A 25462-nucleotide genomic window follows, 5' to 3' on the forward strand; every position below is an offset into this window, starting at 1 on the left:
TCTAGTTTGTAGAGTATAAGTATTGACGTTTTTAGGCTAGAACAGAATAAAGCCTTTTAGCAATTTCCTGAACCCTCACATCTTAACTGGATTGAGATCTGCACTCTGATTTTCATGTCTAATAGGTTTGTGACTAACCTGAAGATGTGCTTTGGGTCATAATCTTGCTAAAAAAAAAAAACAACCAAACAAAAAAAAAAACAGGTAAAGTGAGACTTGCAGCAGACTATAAAATTCTTTAAAATTCCAACACACGACCCATTTTTATAAACCCATGAACACAAATGAGGTTCCCAGTTCCAGAAGCAGCAAAACAGTCACACAACATGATTGTCCCACCACAAGGTTTTCTGTGTTTAACTAGTTTTAGAGGTGAAGGTTGCTCCCTCGCCCTGCTACAGACTGGCGACCTGTCCAGGGTGTACCCCGCCTCTCACCCGGAACATGAGCTGGAGATGGGCACCAGCAACCCTCCCGACCCCACTGAGGGACAAGAAAATGGATGGATGGATGGATTGCTCCCTCCCTCTTTGTGCTCAAAGAGCTTGATACTAGTCTCATCAGACCAAAGAACAGTTTTCCAGAACACATCGCCATGTTTCAAATGTTTATGGACAAACTTTAGTCAAGCACTGATGAGCTGTTGTTTCAGCAATGGAGTTTTTCTTGGATGATAACCTTCAAGTCCTCCATGATGAAGAGCTCTCACAATGTCTTCCTTGTCATATCAAATCCACAAGAGGCCAGCTGAACAGCAATCATCTTGGCAATGACTCAGGGATCTTGTTGATATCTCTAATTACTTTTCCCTCCAAAGTTTTTGAAATCTTGAGCTTACAGCTACATCCGGGCTTATTTGCAGCAGTTAACCTGAAGCTCATGGAGGCTGCTTTATAGGAGTGGCTGATAAGACACAGGGTTGCTAGCTCTTTCTCTACACAGCAGTGGTAAACTGTTTTTTATATGAAAAGTAATTCATGTCATGTCTGTAACTGTCTGACTCTTACAAAACATGAGTATACTGATGCAGAAAACTTTTTTTTTCTTTGAATTAAGACAAAATGATCAATGTGCACATGCCTATTTCAGAAATAGGTATAGGTATCAGCAGCATGGCATGTGATAATGCCTATTTCAGAAATAGGCATTGAGATATTTTGACAAAAAAAAAAAAAAAAAGCATTTATATCTAATTGGAGGTTCCCCCTTACAGTATTTGGTTTGCTAAATCCATGTGGTGACTTTAATTTTGGACGGACACGTTGTTTACTACAATCTTTTGTTTGTTTTTGTAGTATTTTGTTTTTATGTAGCAATAAGACTGTAGCAAAAAAGCTACAGCTGAAAAGCAGTAAAATAGTTTTCAATTTAAGTTTTTTAATTTAGTTCAGTGCAAGTAGTTTTACAATCCACTAAGCAACAGTGACACTCGGGACCGGTGAGGCACTCCAGCATCAGAAATTGTCTCAATTATTAAATCAAAAATGAAAGAGATTACAAGGTTTCAGAAAAACATACTTTATTAAATTTTTTGTCAACTAAGGTGACGATTGCATCAATACAATGTGTCAAAATCAAATGTTAAGGAAAGGAAACGAAACCAAAGAACCGGTTCACCCACTTGTTACTATGTTCATACTATGTGCCTAACTTATTTTTGAAACTCCTGAAATTCCTCTCAGGTCATTTGTTTTGAACCCCGGCCTTTATCAAAACATCACGACATTACCGTTCCGCTTTCAGCTAAACGTGACCTTATCTCTCGTGCACGTAAGGAACGACCCACCTCCACACCTCACAAGCGCTCAGGGAGCTGCAGTTACCTGGCTATAGGTATGCGGAAGTGAGGGGAAGAAACAGCCTGGAGGCTTTCCAGGTTGTTTCTCTTTTCTTCGCAGTCGGGGTGTGAGTTGGTCATGGAAAGACGTTCATGGAACGGAAAGTACCGCTGCTGCTGATGCTGGAGAACAATTTTACCTGCTGAGCTTCAACTTAAATAAGTTACAGCATGTACTTCAAGAATACCGAGGTAAACAGATTCACCTGAGATTCAACCTTTCTTTTTGTTCAACGGCACACACAGTCCTGCCTCCTGTCCAGAGTGAGCTGTAAGTAACTCAGCAACCAAGGTGGTTTACAGTCCGGATTTTTTGCCACTGTTCTTTATACCGACTGGGACTTAGTTTGCACTGCATGTGTTTAGAAACATCAATCTGCTTAAGTTAGGTGGGTTTTATATTGTTGGTTTAAATAAAGTATGTTTTTAACCAGCCAGAGAACAAATAGTCATTTTTAACATTTTAACAAATACAGAATTTGAGAAAATGTCCTGTTGTCTATGCGTTCATTTGTAAAATTACCTACTTCTAATGTATTGATACTGTTGTCCCAGTAAAGTTAAAGAAATGTTTTCAGATGTTTTTGTGAGAGTTTTTGCTTTTAAAATTATATCGCCATCAGCACTCAGTCCTATAAACACAGCATGTTTGGTATCTTTCTTAAATGATCCGTTATATGTGTCTTTACTGAAGACGCATATAAGAGATATACAGCTTGTTTATAGTTTTTTTTCCCGCTAAAAATAGCTGCACCCAGATTCTCACTAACTTATTTTTTCCCTTTTTTTCTAAAGCAGACTGCTTTAGTTTTGAGGATAAATTATCACAAAATAAGCTTCAATTTTGAAATGAAGATCTGTGATGAAGATCTGTGACAGAGGCTTCACAATCTGCTCTGGATCAGAGCCACACCCATGTTGAAGGTCCACTCTTACTCATGCAGTATAAAAACGTACATTTTCTGTTGCCATACCGGCTCTACGGTGTGAAGGTGTAGAAACGATGTGATGGTGAACAGGTGGAAAACAAAAACTCTGATAAAAGCAGGAGTGAGTCAGAACAGTGGGAAGGTCTCAGACAAGCCTGAACCTGCACCCTGCGGCAGCTCTGTCACACAACCACAAAGTCTTGCTGCCCCATGGCGACATCTTATTCCAATTAATATAATAATACTAAGTACTTTGCACGGAATACCTCTACATAAGAAAATAATAAAACCTATATTATGTTCATCCGAAACATTTTAATAATGCAGATTGCAGAATGTGGAGAGGAAATCAGCACCTTTAAATATACTGTTTGTAAAATCAATCTTTATTTTTTTATTTTTTACATAAACATTTTTTAAGAACAGATGCACAGCCATAAGAAAAGTGGCTGTGCTATTTTGACAGATTAAACCTTATAAAAATTATATCAACATGTCATGAGATCAGAACACTTCTTACTGGGCTCCCCCAGGTCACTAACATGGACCAACCCATTCATATGTCCTTATAAGAAAATGTGATTCATCCAACCAGAATAACATAGTTCTCCATGCTGTTGTTGACTTGCATGGTGGAAACGAAGGCAGGGTATTTTCCAACCCCAACCAACTGATGCACATCATCTGCTCTAACATCCTTGTTTAGCTGTTTTAGACCTCGTCCAGACATAGCTGAATATCTGAAAATTAAAAAAAAAAAAAAATTCATCCACAAGAAAACTCAATATAATATTACTAGAAACCAGATTTGAAAAAACTCTGTTTTTATTGTATGTGTGTCTTAATGTGCTCCAGGCCAAAGCACTTAACTCTGTGGATTTAGTGGTGCATTATTTGTCAGAAACTAATGTGCAGGACCCCAAATCTCAGTTTTCCCATTAACAAATGGCAGGAATTGAACCATACACCTTTTAATTGCAACATGACTTTTCTACATACTGAATCACAATTAACCCAATTCCAGCATAAACATTATCAGCCGATATGCTGTTATTGTCCATTTGTAAATTTAATCTTTTGTATTTTTTAACATTTGTATAATCTACATGTTTTTCCATAGTTTCACAAAAGGTTCTAAAACCCCCAAACATGTACTGTGGGGTTTGCTCAGCTGCAAGAAATGCTGCTATCGATCATGTGGAACTGAAGAGAACTAAATTAATTTGATGGCCTTAATTAAGAAAACTGGGAAAAAGCGGAATTTAAATGTATCTTTTATGTTTTATGAGCCATTAATGTTGTACACCAAAGTCAGAATATAGCTCAATTAGCCGTTTTATTACTGCGACAGACTGGCAACCTCTCCATTATGTACCCTGCCTCTCGCCCAGAACGTTAGCTGGAGATAGGCACCAGCAACCCTCCCGACCCCACTAAGGGACAAAGGTGTAAATAAAATGGATGGATGGATGGATAGCGGTTTTATAGTTATGGTCAAAATTAAAGGTGTTTGTCTCTCTTAAAGGACAAGATGGAGCTGCAGGAGAAAGAGAATGATGACCAGAGTGATGAGCCTTTCTTTCCTTCTTTGGTAAGACTCAACTTCAGCAGAACTTTGCCTAAGCTAACAGGCTAACTGTAGATTAGCCTCATATACAACATGCAAACACAGAGGATAAATGCTCACATAAAAACTCTGTTACTGTTCTGAACTGATAAGCCTGTATTACAACACTTATTAACAGAGGCAGCTTAATCTGCTGTCTGCATGCAGGATAACATGGTTATGCTGCTCAGCTTCTCATTTGGCTGACAAATTCTGACTGGATCTGATATTGATTCTGAGGTGAAGCGTTTGTTCTGGCAGCAAACATCATAATGCCAGTTTAATGTTCTTCAGCTTGGTTCTACATAAAACCAAAGCAAACTTACTTGGACAGATCCCAAATGACTCAGTGGACGAGTGCATGTTCACTAGCAGATAACAATCATCATTTAGATAGGAAGTGTCAAAGTCTTCACCGGCTGCTTTTCTAAAACCTTAACTCTGATCTGACTTTAGTGTTTGATACATGGAAGGTGTTGAGTGTGCTCTGATCTTTGGGTTCATTCCTGGTGCTGGCTGAGCAGGACAGGTCCCAGCAGACAGAACAGCTTCTTCTGCATCAGCTCAGGACCTGAGATACATTTTATGTACAGAAATGCACACAATTGGGGAATAGACAGAAAGTGATGCAGTTTGGAAAGTTTTTCACAAATAAAATTCTAAAAAGTATGGAATCTGCAGTGTGCCCCCTTTACTTCAGTACCATTCAATACAATCTAGTCCAACCAACTTCATAATAAGTAAATTCAGTTGTCATGTGTGTCATCCCAAAATTACCCCTGTTAGAAAACATTGGTGAACTACAAAGATCATGAAGAGCAACATGTACATGAGGGTGATTGACAGTGCAGTTTTAACAAATATATACTGTATATATAAATATATAAAAAATTCTTAAGTTGCATACTCCTGCTTTAATATCCATATGAACTTTGCTCACAATGTGTTTTTCCTATGATTATAATTAAGCATTTTCCTATTTTAACTATTATTGAATATTTCTTCTGTACATACTTTTACACTGTGTTTTTGCTGTTCTCTTTGTCATCAGTGTTTCAAAATAAAGATACCATGTTTCTCTGTGTTGTATATGGGGTTGTAATAGTTTGTGTTTGAACAGTTTGTCCACACTACATTTGACTTCTTACTGGTGGCCATCAAGCAGGAGCCTCACACAGAGAAGTCCAAGAAGCAAGAAGAGTTTCTGGATAAGTTAAAAAAGAAAAAGATTACAATCACAGTGAGTTTATTATTATTAGAACATCAAGATGGTGATCAGTTGCCATGAAGGGAAAAACATCCACCAATATGCATTTTTATGTTGTCTGGCAGAGCATTGACCATGAAGATAAAATATTTCTGGGCCTGCGTGCTCCCAATGAGATATTTGAGGACTATCAGTACCTGATCAAAGTCTCCGACGCCTGCAACTGGTGTAAAGATGAGAATAAAATTAACCAGGCTAACAGGTGTGTTCAACACACATTCACACACCTCCATTTTTATACCAGCAGACCTATTTATAAAACTTGTGTTGGTAGTTCTAGGAAATGGCTTTGTCAGCTTTGAACAAACACCTATGATTATAGGTAAGCATGATATAATTGTGACTAAAAAACTACAAGTCAAAGCAGGAAATGTTTATTTCTTAACTGTTAATTACCAGAAATAAAGCTTTTCGGCACAGTTATCTTCAAACTTGATCAAATGTTATGCAAATTTAGGCTATTTAGCTTTTTTAATTTTTTTTTTACCATATTACTGAAGACCTCACCGTTCTGTCATGATTCTATCCTGAACCCATCCCAAGACGACTGAAACAAAAAACATGATTTACCTGTTTGCTGAATCTAAATTTGAAAGGGTTCTAAGAAAACAGAATTGACAAATTCCAGGAATGATGTCTCACATCTGAGAAACTTGAGCAATGCTGGCGGTTGAATGGAACTTTAATTTGTGCTTTGCTGTGATTGCCACACAAACTCAGAAAAAGAAAGTGTTTCTTTTGAAAGCAGCAGATTTTTGAACATGTGGCAAAATAGAAGTTCTCACACTTCTGTCTAAATCCATTTCTAAAAAGAACCTTTGAAGTTGAGACTCTTGCTTTTTAATAAATTTTTTTTTTGACTTTTTTGATGGTCCAAAATAAGAATCCATTGAAAATGGTCGATAACCAATATTTACTGATCTTATAACAACATGGTGGTGGGGCTCATCTTTGGAGGAGAGGAGATGAGATCACATACAGAGTGAAGGTGGAGCGACTGTCTTTCTGGTACACCACCACCAACCTCTGTTTGAAAACCTCCAAGTCAAAGAAACTGATTATTGATTTGATTTTTTCATGCGTAGCTGTCACTTCAGTGGACAGGAATATAAAAGCCACTTTATTGTGTATAAATGGGGTTCTATGTTATAAATACACACAGACCACTAAAGTGGACACTAGGGGATCATACAATACACTGCCAAATACTGGCCATCCACCCCAAGTGCAAGAAAGGTTTTGTTAAATCCAATATGGCAGACAGACGTAAAAAGCATGCAGACCAACTCAGGAATATCCAGTCCTTCTGTCTACTGTAGAAAACTCTTGCAGGTAAAAAAAATATTGTGACATCAAGTAACCCCTAAGGACAAATACTACTGATGTATTTTCAAAATAACAGCTTTGTATTTGGAGAAAATTACAACTGATCACCTGTCCACAAAAGTGGACATCATGCAACAGAGGCAATATTTTGACAGGGAATGATATCAATAGTTTGACTATAGATCTACAATATGTACCATTTTTAGCAAGCATTTTGGCTTGCATTAGGCAATGTTTAGCACCTAAACATTTAGGCGCTAAATGTTTTTAATGCCTAAAAACATTTACTTATATTTTAGTTCTTAATTTCAAGATTTTGTAAGGAAAAAAAGTCAATTATTGCCATTAAGAAGTAAAGTTTTTATACTTTACTGGCCAATGGTAGCAGTAGTGACAGTGGAGATGAAGATGATGAAGAACCTATGATCACTGTGGTCAATCAAAATGTTGAGAGACATGAAATAACTGAAGATGTAGCACTTGACAGTATACAAACCAGCATGCATCCCAAAAGAGAAAAGAAAATGTGGCTTTAACAGAACGGGAATTGAAGACGTTTCCAGGAATGAGTATGGAATTATGTCATACCTCAGAAACCCAAGGTCAAGAATGTATTGATCATCTGAGCCAGATCTGATGATGACATGGTACCAAGGGGTTTCTCATTTCTTGGAGAATATGAATCCTTTACATTTCAAGGCATCTGTAGCTTGTGCAGAACCCTAATAAATGAAGGTTCCATCCAGACATGCTCAAGAGTGCCAGTTGTTACACCATCACCATTAAAACACAGACTGGTGTCTAAGGCAGTGTGCCCAAAGACGGTCCTTGAGGGCAGGCATCCTGCATGTCCTGGTGGTGCCTGGTGGTGCCTGGTGGTTGTAATTCCAATGTTCTGATCAGGTCACAGTTCTGATCAGGTCTTCTGCTCAGTCATCATTTGATCCATATGTGTTGAACCAGGTAGAGAACTAGACCATGCAGAATGCTGGCCCTCCGGGGCCGACTTTGGACACCACTGATGTAAGGCATGTCATGAGATCAGACTGAGGCTTGGAGAACACTGGCCCTACCTCACTAAAACCAAAAATGTCAATATGCAATGATCCAGCCTGCACAAATAAAAAAAACTAGATACATCTGTATCCAATGTGTTGTTTGCAATCTCAGACCTTTGCACAATTTCATACAAGATAGACTTGATTTTTATAACTCTAAAAACAAAAACACTGAACTGTCATCTTGCAAAAAACAGTGTCACGTTCAATGATGTTAGCTGAAACAATGAGCGGAAAGGTGTAAGCGAGGGTGTGGTCAGGACTAAGGAAAACACCTTTGCCAACGTATCAACTTTGCTGCTATATTTGGCGCCTAGCAATTTTTTTTAAATCAAAAAAGCGACTAGATAGAAATCTAGTGATTCTTTCTGTTGTTGGAGACTTGTTATGGGGAAAACGGCTATTAACTGTCCTGATTGACAGTTAATACAACAGCCCCTTCCTACCAAAGCCTTGCTGTCAGCCTCACACTCCCATCCTGCAGCAAAACCGCCTGCAGTCAGAGCAGGGGAGGCCCAATTCACTCCTTGTCCATATTGCTAATGATTCACTCATGGGCAAATCTGAAAAACGGTCAACGCTCACCACGTTTGCAATTCTAAATGCAGTGAGTGAGACTGTTTTGTACCTGAACGTGGCGCCATGACATAGACATCAACCAAGCTGGGCTGCTGTAACCAATAGGAATTCAACTGTACTATAGCTGCCGTTCAACCCAAAGAGAACAGCACTAAGATAGTTTTAGGCCAAAATATTGCAGAATTAAACAAATTTTCATGAAAATTCCACAATTTGCACAAAATCATAAACATAGCACACTTAAGGACTTATAACATATATCTGCAAGAAGTAGTTGATTTGGGGTTTAGTTACTCCCTAAGCATGTGTATTTTTCATGCTTTATGTAAGGCTTAAATTTTGCTGTATGTTTTATATTTCTTGTTTCTTCTTGGCCGTCTTTCTTATTTGTTTGAAACACTTTAAGTTATTTTGTGTATAAATGGTGAAATGACCTTGCTGCTAGTAATGCTCAAATAACCTAGTTTTTTTTGTGCTGAGCTCTTTTCTTTTCTGTGTTCCCCAGGATCCGAATTGTACATTTCATTCTCAATAACACTCACATCAGAACAAATGGTGAGTGGCTTTAAAATGGCTATTTCTTTTTTTCCTCTTTTTTATATTTATGGATGAATGGATTGAGATGTAAAAGTTTCTGCGTATGTGTAATACATTATTAATACATAGTGTTGTGTACCAACACATTGGAAATCTTTTCACATTGTTAATATTTTCAGAGAATCTGGAGAAGCTGAAAATGGAGGGTGTGTTTGAAACTATGTTCTGTCTTCATGAGGTGAGCAAACTTTTGACTAACTGCTTCTTTTCCAATTTGGTTTAGTAAAACCAATGCAAGTATAAATACAAATGTGATGTAAAGGAGTGACTGCAAAGCCTTCAGCTTTCATCCACTTACTACTTTACTCATCTATCTTTCTTTGAAGTAAAATGTGTTTCTGTAGTGGATACGACTTTCTTGATGTTTTTAATTAATTTATTTTCATATGTCATGACTCAGAAAAAGGAGCAGAAGAATCTGCGAAAGAAGTGGGCTCGCTGGTCGGCTCTCTTTACATCACAACCATTTGATGAAATCAAGTCAGTTCTTCCTCTTTGTCACAACTGCCATGTGACTGAAATTATTCAGTACTTTTCTTATTCTTTTGTGCCTCATTATTTTGAAACTTTTAACAATATTTATTCCACAGAAAATTAACTGCAAAGTATGTCCTTAGGAGGCTCAGCCAGACACTTTCTGCTGGGTATTGGATGCTTTAATGGTCTAAGCTGCAGGCATTACTAACACAACAGATGATAGCAGATACCAATCTCTAAATTGTAAATGACATTTTTATTCTATCTAAAATTTTTCTTTAAAGAGATGGTTTGCATTCTCACTAAAAGTTCATTAATTAAATTAAAATTACATTTAAAATTTTATTGTCCAGAAACATTGAACAGATTTAGTTTTATTTAATCTTTTGTTGGTATAGGTAAATCTTGCTGAAATATTAGGTCTCATGTTCAAGAATGTCCTGTTACATCCATACGTACACACATCAAAGCACACAACAGTCAGTAAAACTCATTTAACCAATTAACTGTAAAATGCAACTAAAAATAACATCTTTAGTTCAGTCAATCTGCATTTTTACTTTAGAAATGCCATTTAATAGAATCCTTTTGATGTCTACATCTGGTTTTAGACTAAGTCAAGAATAACTATATAACTATACTAAATCTGTTTTATTAAACATGCTTGCTACCAACAAGCAAGAAATTACCCTACACTGTAAAACATTTGAGCCACATTTAGTTATGTCTACTATGTTCTACTCTTTAAATGAATTTAGCGAGTTTTAGAGTTTGAACCTAAATGTGTGAGATTGTGTAAAATAAATCTACAATAGTGAGTTGTGTTAACTTTTTCTTAATTTGGTCATACCCCCCAAGAGTTGAATAAACTAGAGTTTTTAGGTTAGCACTAAAATACCAAAAGAATAAAAAGACAATAGTGGGAAACTCAGAAGACCGAACTATTGGGAAAACAGTTAATATTTGTATACTCATGGTGTACAACCCCTAATCAGCTTATTAACTCAAAACACCTCTAATGGTTTCCTGTGCCTCTAAATGTGATGAGTTCAATGTGCCTTGATCATGTTTGCTCTGTTGATGCAGATGTTACTTTGGGGAGAAGGTGGCGCTGTACTACCTGTGGTTGAACTGGTACACCATACTGCTGATTCCAGCTGCTGCTCTAGGTGTAGTCATCTTCCTTTATGGTCTGGCCTTTTTCAACACCAGCCCTCTAATGTAAGTCAGGAACATGCATAGAATTAAACTTCTGCTCTGAACTATATACATTTCACAGAGCAGCTTTTGAAGAGTTTCACATAAAACAAACTTTACATAAAAAAATAAAATAATAAATGTTTATTATATTAATGCTTCCATTTTTGTATGTGTGCTTGTCCAAAGTAAGGAGGTGTGTGACTCTAATGTCACCATGTGTCCGAGCTGTGACAGGGTGTGTGAACCAAGACAGCTCTCAGAAACATGCACTTATGCTAAGGTGAGCATGACAAATTACTGGCCATCAGTTAGGAAATGGCAGAAATGCCAGCAAAGAAACTAGAAAGTTTTGGAAGAACTAAATAATAAATTAGTAAATGTGTGCAGACATAACAATGTCTTTTTTTTGATGGAAATTCAACATATTGGAAAAAGAGTTGTTTGATTTGTCTTAATCTTAATTTATTTTTGTTTTTTGACATGACTGGTGTATTTCTGCTGAACAGTATCAAAAAGAACATGTTACTTCGAACAAAAGGGAAATGTGGAATGAATTGACCTTATAAAGCAATGTGTTTTTTTGCCATTTCCTGAAAAGTCAATTTTTTTGAGAACATTTCTGTCCAACAGCAGCAATATGCAAATTGACCATGAAAGACTAAGAACACTATTGAAACTGTGAAGCATGGAGGTGACAGCATCATGATGTGTGGACATTGAGGAAAGAATGTAATATAACATTCTTTCTGTCAAGACATTCGCTAGGCAGCTAAAGTTTGGGTTCAAGTGACTGAGTATAATGCCATGTTGATTACAAAGTACTTTAAGGACAGTAAAGTTGATGATTTGAAGTGACCATCACAGAACCATGAAATGTATTACAAGATGAGAAGCAAATGTAAGTAAATTGCTAAATTTGAAGACAGTAAAAAAGCATTTTGGAAGTTGAAATAATTTTTAGAATCCTAACTGGCCTAAGCCCCCTTCCATACCTCCCAAAAAGTAATGTAGTCCTAGGTAATGAGGGACAAGAAATATTTTGTCTTCTGACCCTAACAGGAAGTTCAGAGCAGTGTTGATGTACGCTGAAGTTGAACTTAATTTTTCTTACTTGTTTTTAGTATATTACAATGCTATCCAAACATATCCAGTTTAAACTTACCTGGTTACAGCATTTAATAATGTGGACCAATTCAGAACTGCACATGCAAATGTTAAAGCATGCTGGTCAATTTGTGTTAGAAATAAAAAAGTCATGTTTATGTGTTTTTTCTTCTTCTTCCCGCCACAGGTCAGCCATTTATTTGACAATGAGGGAACTGTTGCATTTGCTATGTTCATGGCAATCTGGGGTAAGTCTCTGATGTAATCACTGTTGCTGCTTTGCTGGTGTTCTGGGTGATTTTGACACTTTCCTTCTTTGTTTCAGCCACAGCTTTCCTGGAGTTTTGGAAGAGACACAGAGCCAGATATGTCTCAGAATGGAAGGTCTATGACTGGAGTGAAGAAGAGGTACAGTTTTTCTTCAACATAAGTCCCAACAATATGATGCCCTTTACTGTGTTTGTTATTAATATTTAGGTAATAATTGACAGGACTTTTCCCTGAGCAATATCTTTCTGAATATACCATTCAAGTAGAATAAACATAAATCATGAACACAACAGAACCGATATTTGTTCTATTGTATTCTGTTCTGTTATTTTGATGGTTTTGATAGCTGTCTTAATGGAGATCACTGATTCATTTACTTCAAGCTCTAAGTTTCTCCAGTTTAATTCCATCATATTGGCTGGTGTTTAATACTGGAAACTCATGATGTGTTTTGTTTATATTTGGAAGTCAGAGTTCCCAAAGTTGAATGTTTCCCATTAAAAATAATACAAGTTGCTGGTGTAATATATGTGTTATCATTTCTGTTACATAAACATTTAGATATTGGCCACATATTGCCCACTGTAGAGTATCTGTTAATGAACATGTCCCTTTTTATGTCTGAAGGTATAATACGGAGAGAAATACCGGTCCTTCTCAAAAAATTTGCATATTGTGATAAAGTTCATTATTTTCCATAATGTAATGATAAAAATTAAACTGTCATATATTTTAGATTCATTGCACACCAACTGAAATATTTCAGGTCTTTTATTGTTTTAATACTGGTGTTTTTTTCATACAGCTCATGAAAACCCCAAATCCCTGTCGCAAAATAATTGCATATTTCATCCGACCAATAAAAGAAATGTGTTTTAATACCAAAAAAGTCAACCTTCAAATAATTATGTTCAGTTATGCACTCAATACTTGGTCAGGAATCCTTTTACAGCCTTCAATGTGACGTGGCATGGAGGCAATCAGCCTGTGGCCCTGCTGAGGTGTTATGGAGGCCCAGGATGCTTCGATAGCCTTAAGCTATCGAAGCATCCTGAGTGTTGGGTCTTGGTCTCTCAACTTTCTCTTCACAATATCCCACAGATTCTCTATGGGGTTCAGGTCAGGAGAGTTGGCAGGCCAATTGAGCACAGCAATACCACGATCAGTAAACCATTTACCAGTGGTTTTGGCACTGTGAGCTGGTGTCAGGTCGTGCTGAAAAATGAAATCTTCATCTCCATAAAGCTTTTCAGCAGATGGAAGCATGAAGTGCTCCAAAACCTCCTTATAGCTGCTGCATTGACCCTGCCCTTGATAAAACACAGTGGACCAACACCAGCAGCTGACATGGCTCCCCAGACCATCACTGACTGTGGCTACTTGACACTGGACTTCTGGCATTTTGACATTTCCTTCTCTCCACAGTCTTCCTCCAGACTCTGGCACCTTGATTTCCGAATGACATGCAAAATTTGCTTTCATCTGAAAAAAGTACTTTGGACCACTGAGCAACAGTCCAGTGGTGCTTCTCTGTAGCCCAGGTCAGGCGCTTCTGCTGCTGTTTCTGGTTCAAAAGTGGATTGACCTGGGGAATGCAGCACCTGTAGCCCATTTCCTGCACACGCCTGTGCACGGTGGCTCTGGGTGTTTCTACTCCAGACTCAGTCCACTGGTTCCACAGGTCCCCCAAGGTCTGGAATCGGTCCTTCTCCACAATCTTCCTCAGGGTCCGGTCACCTCTTCTCGTTGTGCAGCATTTTCTGCCACATTTTTTCCTTCCCACTGAGCTGCCTTGATACAGCTCTCTGGGAACAGCCTATTCGTTCAGAAATTTCTTTCCGTGTCTTACTCTCTTGCTTGAGGGTGTCAATGATGGCCTTCTGGACAGCAGTCAGGTCAGCAGACTTACCCATGATTGTGGTTTTGAGTAATGAACCAGGCTGGGAGATTTTAAAAGCCTCAGGAATCTTTTGCAGGTGTTTAGAGTTACTTTGTTGATTCAGATGATGAGGTTAACTGCTCGTTCAGAGAATCTTTTCATGATATGCTAATTTTTTGAGACAGGGATTTTGGGTTTTCATGAGCTGTTTGCCAAAATCATCAGTATTGAAACAATAAAAGACCTGAAATATTTTAGTTGGTGTGCAATGAATCTGAAATATATGACAGTTTAATTTTTATCATTACATTATGGAAAATAATGGACTTTATCACAATATGCACATTTTTTGAGAAGGACCTGTACAATACTACCAGTTATCTAACTTGCAACTAGAATGCACTCAGCTAAATTATGAAATCATTCACAGATCTGAGCTGTGACTTCAGAGGCAAAAAAATTAGTCCTTCATCACAGTTGGATCACATTTGGGAATAACTATCCTGAAGATTTTACTGGTCAACAGATACTCTGACTGTCCTTAATCTATGTTTTCTCTGGATTAATTTATTTATAGATTGATGTATTTTAATGTGCATTCTTATTATTTTATGTACGGTATGTATGTATTTATTTTATATGTTTATTTTATATTTAGTCATATTTAAATCACATACAATATCACACTTATAAATTTTATATTGTATATGGTTATATTTGTATTTACCAATCTTTAACACTTTGGATGTAGCTGTCAGTATATAAGCAAGTCATGTAAAAAGTGATTAATATACTACAGAATCTGTTTTTACAGTGGAAGTCTCTGTTTGTGTTGAATCAAACCAACATGAAATTTCAAGTGTGTGTGTTTTTGTCTGTGTATCAACAGGAAGAACTGATCATGGAAATAGTCAATGATATAGAGTGTGAGCCCAAAGATTTCAAACACTCATACTTTCAAAGTACTCTGGTCCTCATCTTATTTACAGCCATGGTAAGACACACACACACGCACACACACAGACAGACAGAGGTTATGTTTCTCTATCTTCTCTATCAATAGGTTCATTGACTTCCATTATTTTCTATAGCCTGACCCTAACTCTAACCTCAACTCAATCCACACCTTAGCCCTAAACCTAACTCCTACCACTAAGACTTCTCAGCAGGCTGCGGTCCCCACAAAGAACAGTGGGTTCCCACAATGTAATATGTGTTGGGAAACTGGTCTTTACCAGTATCAATTTATTACCTGGAATGATGACAACACTGCCATGGTGCAATGTTGTCACAGATAACTGAAACTAAAAGCATCTGTCATGTGATTCTGGTGTAGGAGGCGTTGGTGTCAGAAATGTGTCTAAAGATTGAAACATCACTGGGAGGAGATTGACACAGAACAGTGACAGCTCAGTTTCACAGCTACTGTTCATGTTTGCTGCTCATTCAAGACATCACTAACAACTATTTTAAAGCAAATTAAAATAATTTTAAGTATTTGCTTCTTTGGGAATCATATAAAAAGCAATTGATTGCTTACAAATTAAATTACAGGCTTTCCAAATTCATTAAAAAATATACATTTATATAAAATATTTTGGAAAAAGGCTAGATTTGCTGTTTTTCACCTCCTTTTTATTGAGCTCTATTTTCTAACTTTATTTGCATTTTAACCTTTGACAGCTTATTTGCTGTATTTTATGGTTGATGAAGGGTTTTCTTGACAGTCAAGATGTTTCTGGCCAATTAAAACTCATTTCAACTGCTGGAACAACACACTAGTCAGAATTCTGTGGAAAACTTTTTTTTTTTCCCCAGCAACTAGTTCTGGTTGTTCTGGAATTCTTGGGGTGGAGCTTTGTTATACTTGCACAAACTTTCACTTCTGTGACCTCAGAAAGTGAAAACTGCAGATTACCAAACTGAGCAATGATCAACAATTTGAAATCAAATTTTGTTTACTCCATTTGTGTTCCAGAGCTAAGTGTTTAAACTTGACTAATATCACAGGTTTCTGTTTTTGTTCTAACTGAAGACAGTAAATTCCTTTAGAGCCAGTCATTACATGTGACTGTTGGGTTTTAAGGTTTCATTTCAGTTCTGGTCACCTTTTTTATGCAGCAAAAGCTAATAACAAACAGCACTTCACAAGACAGACTCATCTATCCATCTATCCAGCTTAATCTCTAACTTGCAGCTCTTCCTAATTAAAATGTCTTTTTTTTTTAGAAGACACTAATGAATAAAGCTATCGCAGCATAAAGCTATCGCAGCAGAAAGCTATTTATATTTTTTGTTTACCTTATTTTCATTCATTATCAACACTCAAAGAGCAGTTTTGAGAGATGTAGTGTTATACTTGTTTGAAGAAAAAGGGCTACATGTGTTTGTGATTCCATTAATTGTGTGTGTGTGTGTCTGCGTGCGTGCGTGTGTGTGTGTGTGTGCGCGTGTTTGTGTGTTGCAGTTGATGGTGATCATCGGTATTACTCATGCTCTTGTGGTGTTTCGAGTGATGACTGCCTCCTGGTTTTCGAGAAGCGAGTCGGATTTTCTTGAAGAAAAAGCCAACATGTTAGCTATGCTGCTGGGAGCAGTGCTGCACTATGTCACCATTCAAATCATGACCCGGGTATGTTTATTCAAATTCTGATTTTAAAAATAACACGTGTCCTGATTGAAAAACATGCAGGAAAAGGTAAAAAAAAAGTTATTGACCCTTGCAAAGGGTTACAAAATCACTTCAAAGACTTTTTAACTCAAGATAAACACAGTAAGAAGCTATTGTTAACAAACAGGTGACTAAAGATCAGAATTGAGTTGAACCTTTGCTGGAGTGGCCAGTCTCCCAAAATTACTCCAAAACCAGATCTGGACTCACCAGGAGGTCACAGAAAACCCCAGAGCAACAACTAAAGCACTGCTGGCCTCATCTGCCTCAACTTTGGTCAGTGTCCATGACTCAAAAATAAGAAACAAATGAAGAAAAATTCCATTCAATATACTTTATTGAATTGAATTTAACAACATAAGTTGATCCAAGGTCAAAAAGAAAAAGAAAGCGACTGACTTTTTTTTTTAAATTAGTGATTATTTATGTTTTTCTCCTGTGTCTGTCTTGCTTCCTGAGCCATATAAAGAGCCTGAGGCAAGTTAATGTTATCATATCTTGAGGAAGGCTTTTCAGCCTTCTAACACTACCATTTTGTGACTAAAATATGCAACTTCACACAACAATGAATTGCATAAACAAAGAAGCACAAATAACATAAAACTACTCTAAATTTGAGTGCAGCATACCCAGGTAAGGCCCCTTTTAATGTCTTTTAACATTAATTCCCCACTCACATTTAACAAAATGAGTGGGGAAATATCATTCAATATTTCCTACTGAGTTACATACACTGACCGACCACTTTATTAGATAGACCTTAATAGTACTGGGTTGGACCCATTTTTGCCTTCAGAACTGCCTTGGTTCTTTGTGGCATAGATTCAACGAGGTACTGGAAACATTCCTCAGAGTCTGGTCCATATTGACATAATAACATCACACAGTTGCTGCAGATATGTAGGCTGCACATTCATGATAAGAATCTTCCATTCCACTACATCCCAAATGTGCTCTATTTGATTGAGATCTGGTGACTGTGGAGGCCATTTAAGTACAGAGAAACCAGGAAACTGTGTTCAGGAAACTAGTCTGAGATGATTCGCGCTTTATGATATGGATATGTTAATCCTGCTGGAAGTACCCATCAGAAGATGGGTACACTGTGGTCATAAAGGGATGGACATGGTCAGCAACAATACTCAGGTAGGCTGTGGTGTTGACACGATGCTCAGTTGGTACTAATGGGCCCAAAGTGTGCCAGGAAAATATCCCCCACACCATTGCACCACCACCACCAGTCTGAACTGTTTATACAAGGCAGGATGGATCCATGCTGGCATGTTGTTGACGCCAAATCCATCCGAATGTCGCAGCAGAAATCGAGACTCATCAGACCGGGGAACATTTTTCTAATCTTCTATTGTCCAATTTTGGTGAGCCTGTGGGAATTGTAGCCTCAGTTTCCTGTTCTCAGCTGACAGGACTGGTACATGGTGTGGTCTTCTGCTGCTGTAGCCCATCCGCCTCAAGGTTTGACGTGTTGTGCATTCAGAGATGCTCTTCTGCAGACCTCGGTTGTAACGAGTGGTTATTTGAGTTACTGTTGCCAGATTGGTTCTATCAGCTGGAACCAGTCTGGTTAGTCTCCTCTGACCTCTGGCATCAACAAGGCATTTGCGCCCACAGATCTGCCACTTACTGGATATATTGTATCTTTTTTGGACCATTCTCTGTAAACTCTAGAGATGGTTGTGCACGAAAATCCCAGTAGATCAGCAGTTTCTGAAATACTCAGATCCAGCCCGTCTGGCAGAACGGTGCATTCAAAGTTACTTAAATCACCTTTCTTCTCTATTCTGATTCTCGGTTTAAACCTCACCAGATCTTGGCCATGTCTACATGTCTAAGAGCATTGAGTTGCTGCCATGTGATTGGCTGATTCAACATTTGTGTTAATGAGCAAGTGTATCTAATAAAGTGGCCGGTGAGTTTACATGTTTCATGGTTAGCTGAGATGCTTTAAAATTAATATCAATGAACAGAACAGGAGTACATTTGTTTTAAAAGCTTCAAAAAAATGACTTATTTGTTCTTGTGCATTGTCCTGATCGTGCTCAACAACATCATTATTCTACCATCTCTCATGTCAATCTAACTGTAATTTGGTTTGCAGGTGAACAGATGGGTGTCCCTAAAACTCTGCGATCTAGGTGAGAGCATATGAGTCCTGGTCAGGATGGAGCATTTCTTTCATTGAGTTTTAAACCAGATCATCTGTTTCTGAATGCTTTCTTCTGTCTGCATTACTCAGAGGAGCTGAACTCACTCGCTGCCAAAGAGAGAAGCTTCACAGTTAAAATGTTTACCTTTCAGTTCTTCACCCTCTTCTCCTCTCTCTTCTATGTGGCTTTTTTCCTGGGCAGGTATGTATCCAAAGCATGTAGTCCAAACACAACACATAGCTTTGTGTTGTTCATTCAAAGTCACTTAAATCACCTTTCTCCTCTATTTTGATTCTCGGTTTAAACCTCACCAGATTTTGGCCATGTCTACATGTCTAAAAATCAGCCAATCAAATCACATGTGTAGTTTTTGATTCTGATCAAAGCACAGTGATATGTTTTGAATAAACCAAATGGTTTCAGTTTACCAACAAGTGGGTTTAATAAAAGTTTCTTGGTTTGTGTCAGGATAAACGGCCATCCTACAAACTATGTGCGTCTGGCTGGGTTTAGACTGGAGGAGGTGAGATCACTTCATGGTTTCAGTAGAGCTGTCATACTGCAACAACATGGTAAATAGTAAACCCTAACGTGTCGTTTGTCTTTCAGTGCCATCCCAGTGGTTGTTTAACAGACCTCTTTATCCAAATGGCAGTGATTATGCTGCTCAAACAGACTCTCAACAACGTCTTGGAGATCCTTGTGCCGTAAGTGAGATGTTTTGTTTTGACTTCGCATGTTGCATTCAGGTAACCTACAGGAAACAACAGTGGATCTAATCCTCTTGCAGCTGGGCCATGAACTTTTTGAGAAGAAAAACTGCAAGGCGGCTGAAGAGACAGTGTGGCAAATGTTACAGGAAGTTTTGTCGTGAAAAGCAGGGTCGTGTTGAAGCATGTGATGTTTGCAAAAGACGGGACTGGCTGAGAAACTATCACCTGGGTAACACGGATGCCTTCAGCCTGTTTAATGAGTTTCTGGAAATGGGTAGGTCTATTTCACTGTAACTACAAATATTACAGCTATGAAAATGAGGGGGAAAGAATCACGAGAGGGATTTACACTTGTTTCTCTCACGCTGCCGTTTGAAATTAGCATAACATTAAATGCTGCTCAAAGTCACACATGGAGGAAAGAGCTAATTAATAAATTAAAATAACAAGGACTGACATGGCGTAGTTTTTATTTTCAGCCTTTAGAACTGCAGATTGCTGTTTTGTTTGCATGTTGCCCACTGCTCTCTCTCTGTGCTCCTCAGTGATCCAGTTCAGCTTCACCACCACATTTGTGGCTGCATTCCCTCTGGCGCCCCTTCTGGCTCTTATGAATAACATCATTGAGATTCGCCTGGATGCCATCAAAATGGTCCGCTACGAGCGGCGCCTTATTCCCAGAAAGACCAGTGACATTGGTAAGGCATGGAAAACAAGCATTTCATGGTCTTTTATGTTGTTTTAAACCCAGAAAGCCTATTTTTTAGAAAAGAGCCACACAAAGAGCACTTTTTGCCACTTAGTGCAATAGATACAACACAGAAACAGGAGTTTGTATGTAACTGCTGTATTTGAGGATTATTTTGCTGTCTGCAGGAATATGGACGGAAGTGTTGGAAGCTGTTGGTGTATTTGCTGTGATCATTAATGGCTTGGTCATTGGCATCTCATCTGACTTTATTCCTCGTCTGGTTTACCATTACCATTATGGCCCATGTGCCAAAGGCATCTACTCGACACAGTCAGTCACGTCTCCAGCTTAAAGCTCTGACATCATCTTAGCACTGAGATATGTTCTGTCCTCATGTTTTTCTTATTTGCAGCTGTATGCAAGGCTACATTAATGACACTCTGTCTGTAGCCTTCATGAAGACCAACATCAAAGATGAATATATGCTGAAAACAAATGATTATGCTAACGTCACTCAGTGCAGGTGAGAGAACTAAATGACTGGTTTGTGTTCACACATGTAGTGTTCCTTCATAGATGGGTCAACCAGGTTCAACTGTTGTTTACAGCTACAGAGACTACAGGAATCAAGACTACTCTCTGACCTCTCAGTTTTGGCTTGTCCTGGCTATACGCTTTGCGTTCATCATTCTCTTTGAGGTTGGTTCCTGGAATATTGCAAACATTTTTAAAATTAAAATTAGAAAAAGAACTGAATTTGATTGTCTTACATCATTTTGTCTTGTGTGTGTTATCTGCCTGCAGCATGTAGTGGTGGTGTGCAAGTTTATCGCAGCCTGGTTCGTCCCAGAAAATCCTGTCAAGGTTAAGAATGGTCGCTTGCATGATAAAATGGACCGACTCAAGAGTGAATTGAAGTGAGTCAAATGGAATAAACATAAGTCATCTTAAGAGGAAAAACTCACTAAAACACATTTTGAATTCACCCTCTTGGGAAAAGTCCATGTTGTTGTTAATGTAGTTTTTTCCGCTCCAGCATTTTGCCACACATTGTTTGACTTTGAGTTTGGTGTGGTTGACTGGAGTTCAGTGAAGTCGGATTACAGGATGCCACTCTAACCTGTGTTGTACCTTTGTGATCATAATGTGATGTAATTCACTTTTACCTGCTGGCTCCATTTCAGTGTATTACTGTGGTGTCAGTTTATAATTAATGTGTTCTCAAGACACATTACCAGACAAGTAGTACTGCTATAATACAGACAGCAGTGTTTCCCTACCATTTTCCAATTCATTTTATTAGCCAATCTAAATAACGCCAGTTCGGATCGTGAGCTGCTTCCATCTCTACTTTCGGTTCTCTCTTAAGTTATGTTCATAGATGATGAATTGAGGCATGAGGGTGTGCCTGTATGTTCTGCTACCTGGTCGTCCACCTCAGAATTTCTGCAGGGATCTCGCCCCACCTTTCACTCAAACTGGATGAATGGGAAGGTGCTCTTGCAGAGCAGGTTTGCCTGTGAAAGCATTTATATGATTCCTCTATGAGGGCGTATTTTCACAAAATACTGCACCAACCTACATATCGACAATAAAAGCCACACCTCTTCTATCAAAAGTCACTAGTGCCACAAATCACCATTTTTACCATGTGTCTGGTTAAAAAGTCACACAAAATACGCTGGTTTATGGCTTAGGATGCTGTAAAATATGACCAAATCCTATCAACACCATGCTTTTGTAGACTTCCTTCTCAACATAAAAAATAACATTTATTCATGTCATTGAATTCAAGTTTTTATGGGTGATGGCATTTGATGAGTGGTGGCGTTCAATGGCCTGAATAAAAGCCATAATTTTTGCAGAGAGAGATCTACCCCAAATCCAAAGGAAACTTGGAGACAAGAAATTAATAAGGATACTGTAAGGTGGTTGAAGGAGCAGTACATGGTATCCCCCCTAGTGGAGGTGGAGCATGAAGACTTGATTCCATCACTGGTTGAAGTGGAAAAGCGTCAGGACACTGGGTGTGGCTGCTGAGGGCAATGTGCCTGTGAAGATTATGATGTCTTCAAAGTCATAATGGGTAGCATGACAACGCTGGTGTAGTACCAGTCTGATATGGTGGTCTTTATATATTAGGCTGAAGAGTATGTTCCACTTATCAAGCTATCACACTTCTCACCCTCCCTGGGAATGCTTAGCAAAGGATGTTGGAGAGACGGTTCCCTCAAACCTTGGATTGAAGAGGCAGCATCCCGGCTCTGGAACAGAGAACCACATCTTTACCCTCACTGCATTGCTGAGGAGATGTAGTCATAGAAAGGATGGTGTCTATTTGGGGAACCTCCAAGTCTCATCTCGACTTTCTGCAGTTGATGTGTTTTTATGATGGCTTCCTAAGGCAATGAGGCATTTCAACGGTTCACAGGGGAGAATAAAACAGCCATAATAAGAGTCAGATCCTGCTCATGTGGGCCCTGGTTCTCAACCTGAAGAAGGTGTACAGCTGTCTGTGGGGTGGAGGTCAGTCTCTGCTTCGAGCAAAGATCATCAGGATATCGAGGTTTCTAGTTCATGAGTGACGATAGGATGGGTGGGGTTAGTCTGTAATAATGTGGGCGGTGCTCCAGTTTTTGTGGTTCAGAAAGAACACAAACATTAAGCCAAAGTTGAAAAGTTTCAAGTGCTAGAAACTTTTAAAGATAGGAAAATGTAATTATTTACAACTTAACGATAATATGCTTATAACAGAGTGTCTCCTATCAACAAAATTCTAAAGCTGCAAACTTGATAAAAATTCATTTGCCATGATAATTCCTTCTTTTTTGTGGTATCTGAATTGAGTTTTTGTTTTAAATAGAGAAAAAAACAAATGGTAACACTTTATTTGAAGGGGGTGAATAAGACTGTCATGACACTGTCATAAACATGACATAACACCTGTCATGAACATCAGTAAGTCTTCATGAATATTTATGACTGTTGTCATAAAGCGTCATTCGGTAAATCATGACTTTTAATGCAAAGTTGACATAATTCAAAATGTCTTTGTTATGACAACTTGACATTAACCAAGAAATCATTACTGTTTAAACTTTACCTTTGATAACATAAAGTTACCTAATTTTTAAAGYGCAATCAGTAATACTTTTATAACAAATTTATATCAGTAATGATTTCTTGGTTAATGTCAAGTTGTCATAACAAAGACATTTTGAATAATGTCAACTTTGTATTAAAAGTGTCATAATTTACCGAATGACGCTGTATGACAACAGTCATAAATATTTATGAAGGCTTATTCATGTTCATGACAGGTGTTATGTCATGTTTATGACAGTGTCATGTCAGTCTTATTCACCCCCTTCAAATAAAGTGTTACCAAACAAAATGTATACAAAATTTCACATGCATGAAAGCATTTCATCCAGATTTTAATTTTATTCTGTATGTTTTGTCTGTTTTCTTTTCAGAGACAGGAAACTTCGACGTCCCATATCAACCGAAGTGTGACCTTAGCTGACCTCTGATCTGCTTCCACTGAAAGGCGCTGAAATGGAAAAAAAAATGAATTTATGCTTTTTAATAATCTGTGCCTGCTGTTGTAACTCAAAATAATGTGACATATTTGTTCAAGAATATTGTTGAAAGTAGCAGCAGGTTTGGTTTTATTTGAAATGTAACTAAATGTGTTATTTTATGTCAGTCATTTACTGCTGAATGATGCACTGTGAAACATTTAGCTGACTCATTCCTGAACTTGTTTCATTGTTGCTCTTATTGTAGGGAAAAGCAGATAACAGCTAACTGATATTAAAATAGATTTGCAGTGAACCAGGCTGCTGCACATTTTCATTTCAAGGTTTCTGTCTAAACAAGCAAGTAAATTAAACTGCTGAGAAGATAAATGTGGAGTCATCTCTTCTTTGGTTGGTGTCCAGCAATTAAACATGTCCTCCACATAACTGAACTCTGCTCTCAGGCTCTTCTCATGTTAGGTGTATAGTCACTCCTTTTTTAGCTGACAAATTAATGACAGTATGTGAATATATCCAAATACTGAATGAATGAATGGTAGATGTTTATACTAAAGCTAGGAATCTCCATGTAGTTGGGCTGGAAGAAGGCTGCAGTGAATTCAGAAACTGGATTGCATCACTTTCTTCACTCTAAAATAAATTATCCCATTTTGGAGAAAACAGACACCTGAAACAGGTTTTCTAACAATAGTAACAGTGTTTAGGAAATCTGGGTTTTTTTGTTCCGGAGGGAAAATGAAATCCAATTCTGAATACATCACCATAGTAACAGCCTCTGCACAGATAAGTAGTTCATTGATCAACATCCAGAGTTTCTGCTGATCTCTGGCTGTGTGAAGCAAGCTCTCCAATAATTGTTGCTTTTCAATTCAATTAAATTTAAAAATATCAAAAGGAAATTACATCCATCCATTTTCTGTACACCCTTGTCCCTAGTGGGGTTAGGAAGAGTGCTGGTGTCTATCGCCAGCAAACGTTCCGTGCGAGAGGCAGGGTCACCCTGGACAGGTCCCCAGTCTGTCGCAGTCAAAGGGAAATTAAATGTTGCAAATCAATCTACTGCAGTTTACTGTAGATCCTGAAGGCTGTGGGCAGCCGGGGTCTCCTCAGGATACTGCTCATGATTCAGTCCCTCCTGGCACAACAAGCTGAGGTCAGTGAGTCTCTGAGCATCATGTGGATCATCCAAGGGTCAGAGGATCCTCCTGGACGACAGGAATATGACACTACGATGAGTGGAAAGGAATTCAACTAAGGCTTGCATTAAGATTAAAAACTTCTCACAAAGTCTCTGTTCTCTTTTCCTTTTTTTTCCATTTGAATCCCTTATATGTTATCTTGGAAGAGCATTGGTCTGTTTTTGAAAAGAGCAGGTTTCTGCCGTTTTAAGGAAATTCTTTTGTCATTTTTTTCTAATATTCACAAAAAACGTCACTACTAGTACCTGACTGAAAACAAAAAATGCATGTGCAGAGGTTTAACGGTAAGCAGATCAAATGGTTATCAAACAAAAAGGTAAATGTGCAGTAAGCCATTTCTATTCAAACAATA

At 38.1% G+C, this 25462-nt stretch overlaps 1 protein-coding gene across 4 annotated transcripts; it reads left to right on the plus strand.

The window, feature by feature from the left end:
• Nucleotides 1–1680: 1680 nt before the first annotated feature.
• ano9b (anoctamin 9b) lies at nucleotides 1681–24280 on the plus strand. 4 transcript variants are annotated; one of them, XM_008404936.2, is made up of 24 exons: nucleotides 1681–2029; nucleotides 4292–4357; nucleotides 5493–5612; nucleotides 5705–5841; nucleotides 9108–9157; nucleotides 9319–9377; nucleotides 9600–9679; nucleotides 10763–10897; nucleotides 11063–11156; nucleotides 12168–12228; nucleotides 12306–12388; nucleotides 15019–15123; nucleotides 16597–16761; nucleotides 18917–18953; nucleotides 19055–19166; nucleotides 19434–19488; nucleotides 19575–19672; nucleotides 19756–19952; nucleotides 20224–20376; nucleotides 20555–20699; nucleotides 20782–20892; nucleotides 20978–21068; nucleotides 21174–21286; nucleotides 23846–24280. In XM_008404936.2, the coding sequence occupies exons 1-24, from the start codon at nucleotides 2009–2011 to the stop codon at nucleotides 23883–23885; spliced, it is 2328 nt and encodes a 775-aa protein (XP_008403158.1). In that variant the 5' UTR covers nucleotides 1681–2008; the 3' UTR covers nucleotides 23886–24280. The 4 variants fall into 4 exon arrangements, with proteins under 4 accessions (XP_008403158.1, XP_017159382.1, XP_017159383.1 ...); XM_017303893.1 differs by having other exon boundaries at nucleotides 1682–2108; XM_017303894.1 differs by lacking the exons at nucleotides 5493–5612; nucleotides 5705–5841 and having other exon boundaries at nucleotides 1683–2108.
• Nucleotides 24281–25462: the final 1182 nt, after the last annotated feature.

The sequence above is a fragment of the Poecilia reticulata genome, linkage group LG3 (assembly GCF_000633615.1).
Source record: "Poecilia reticulata strain Guanapo linkage group LG3, Guppy_female_1.0+MT, whole genome shotgun sequence".
Classification (NCBI taxonomy): domain Eukaryota; kingdom Metazoa; phylum Chordata; class Actinopteri; order Cyprinodontiformes; family Poeciliidae; genus Poecilia; species Poecilia reticulata.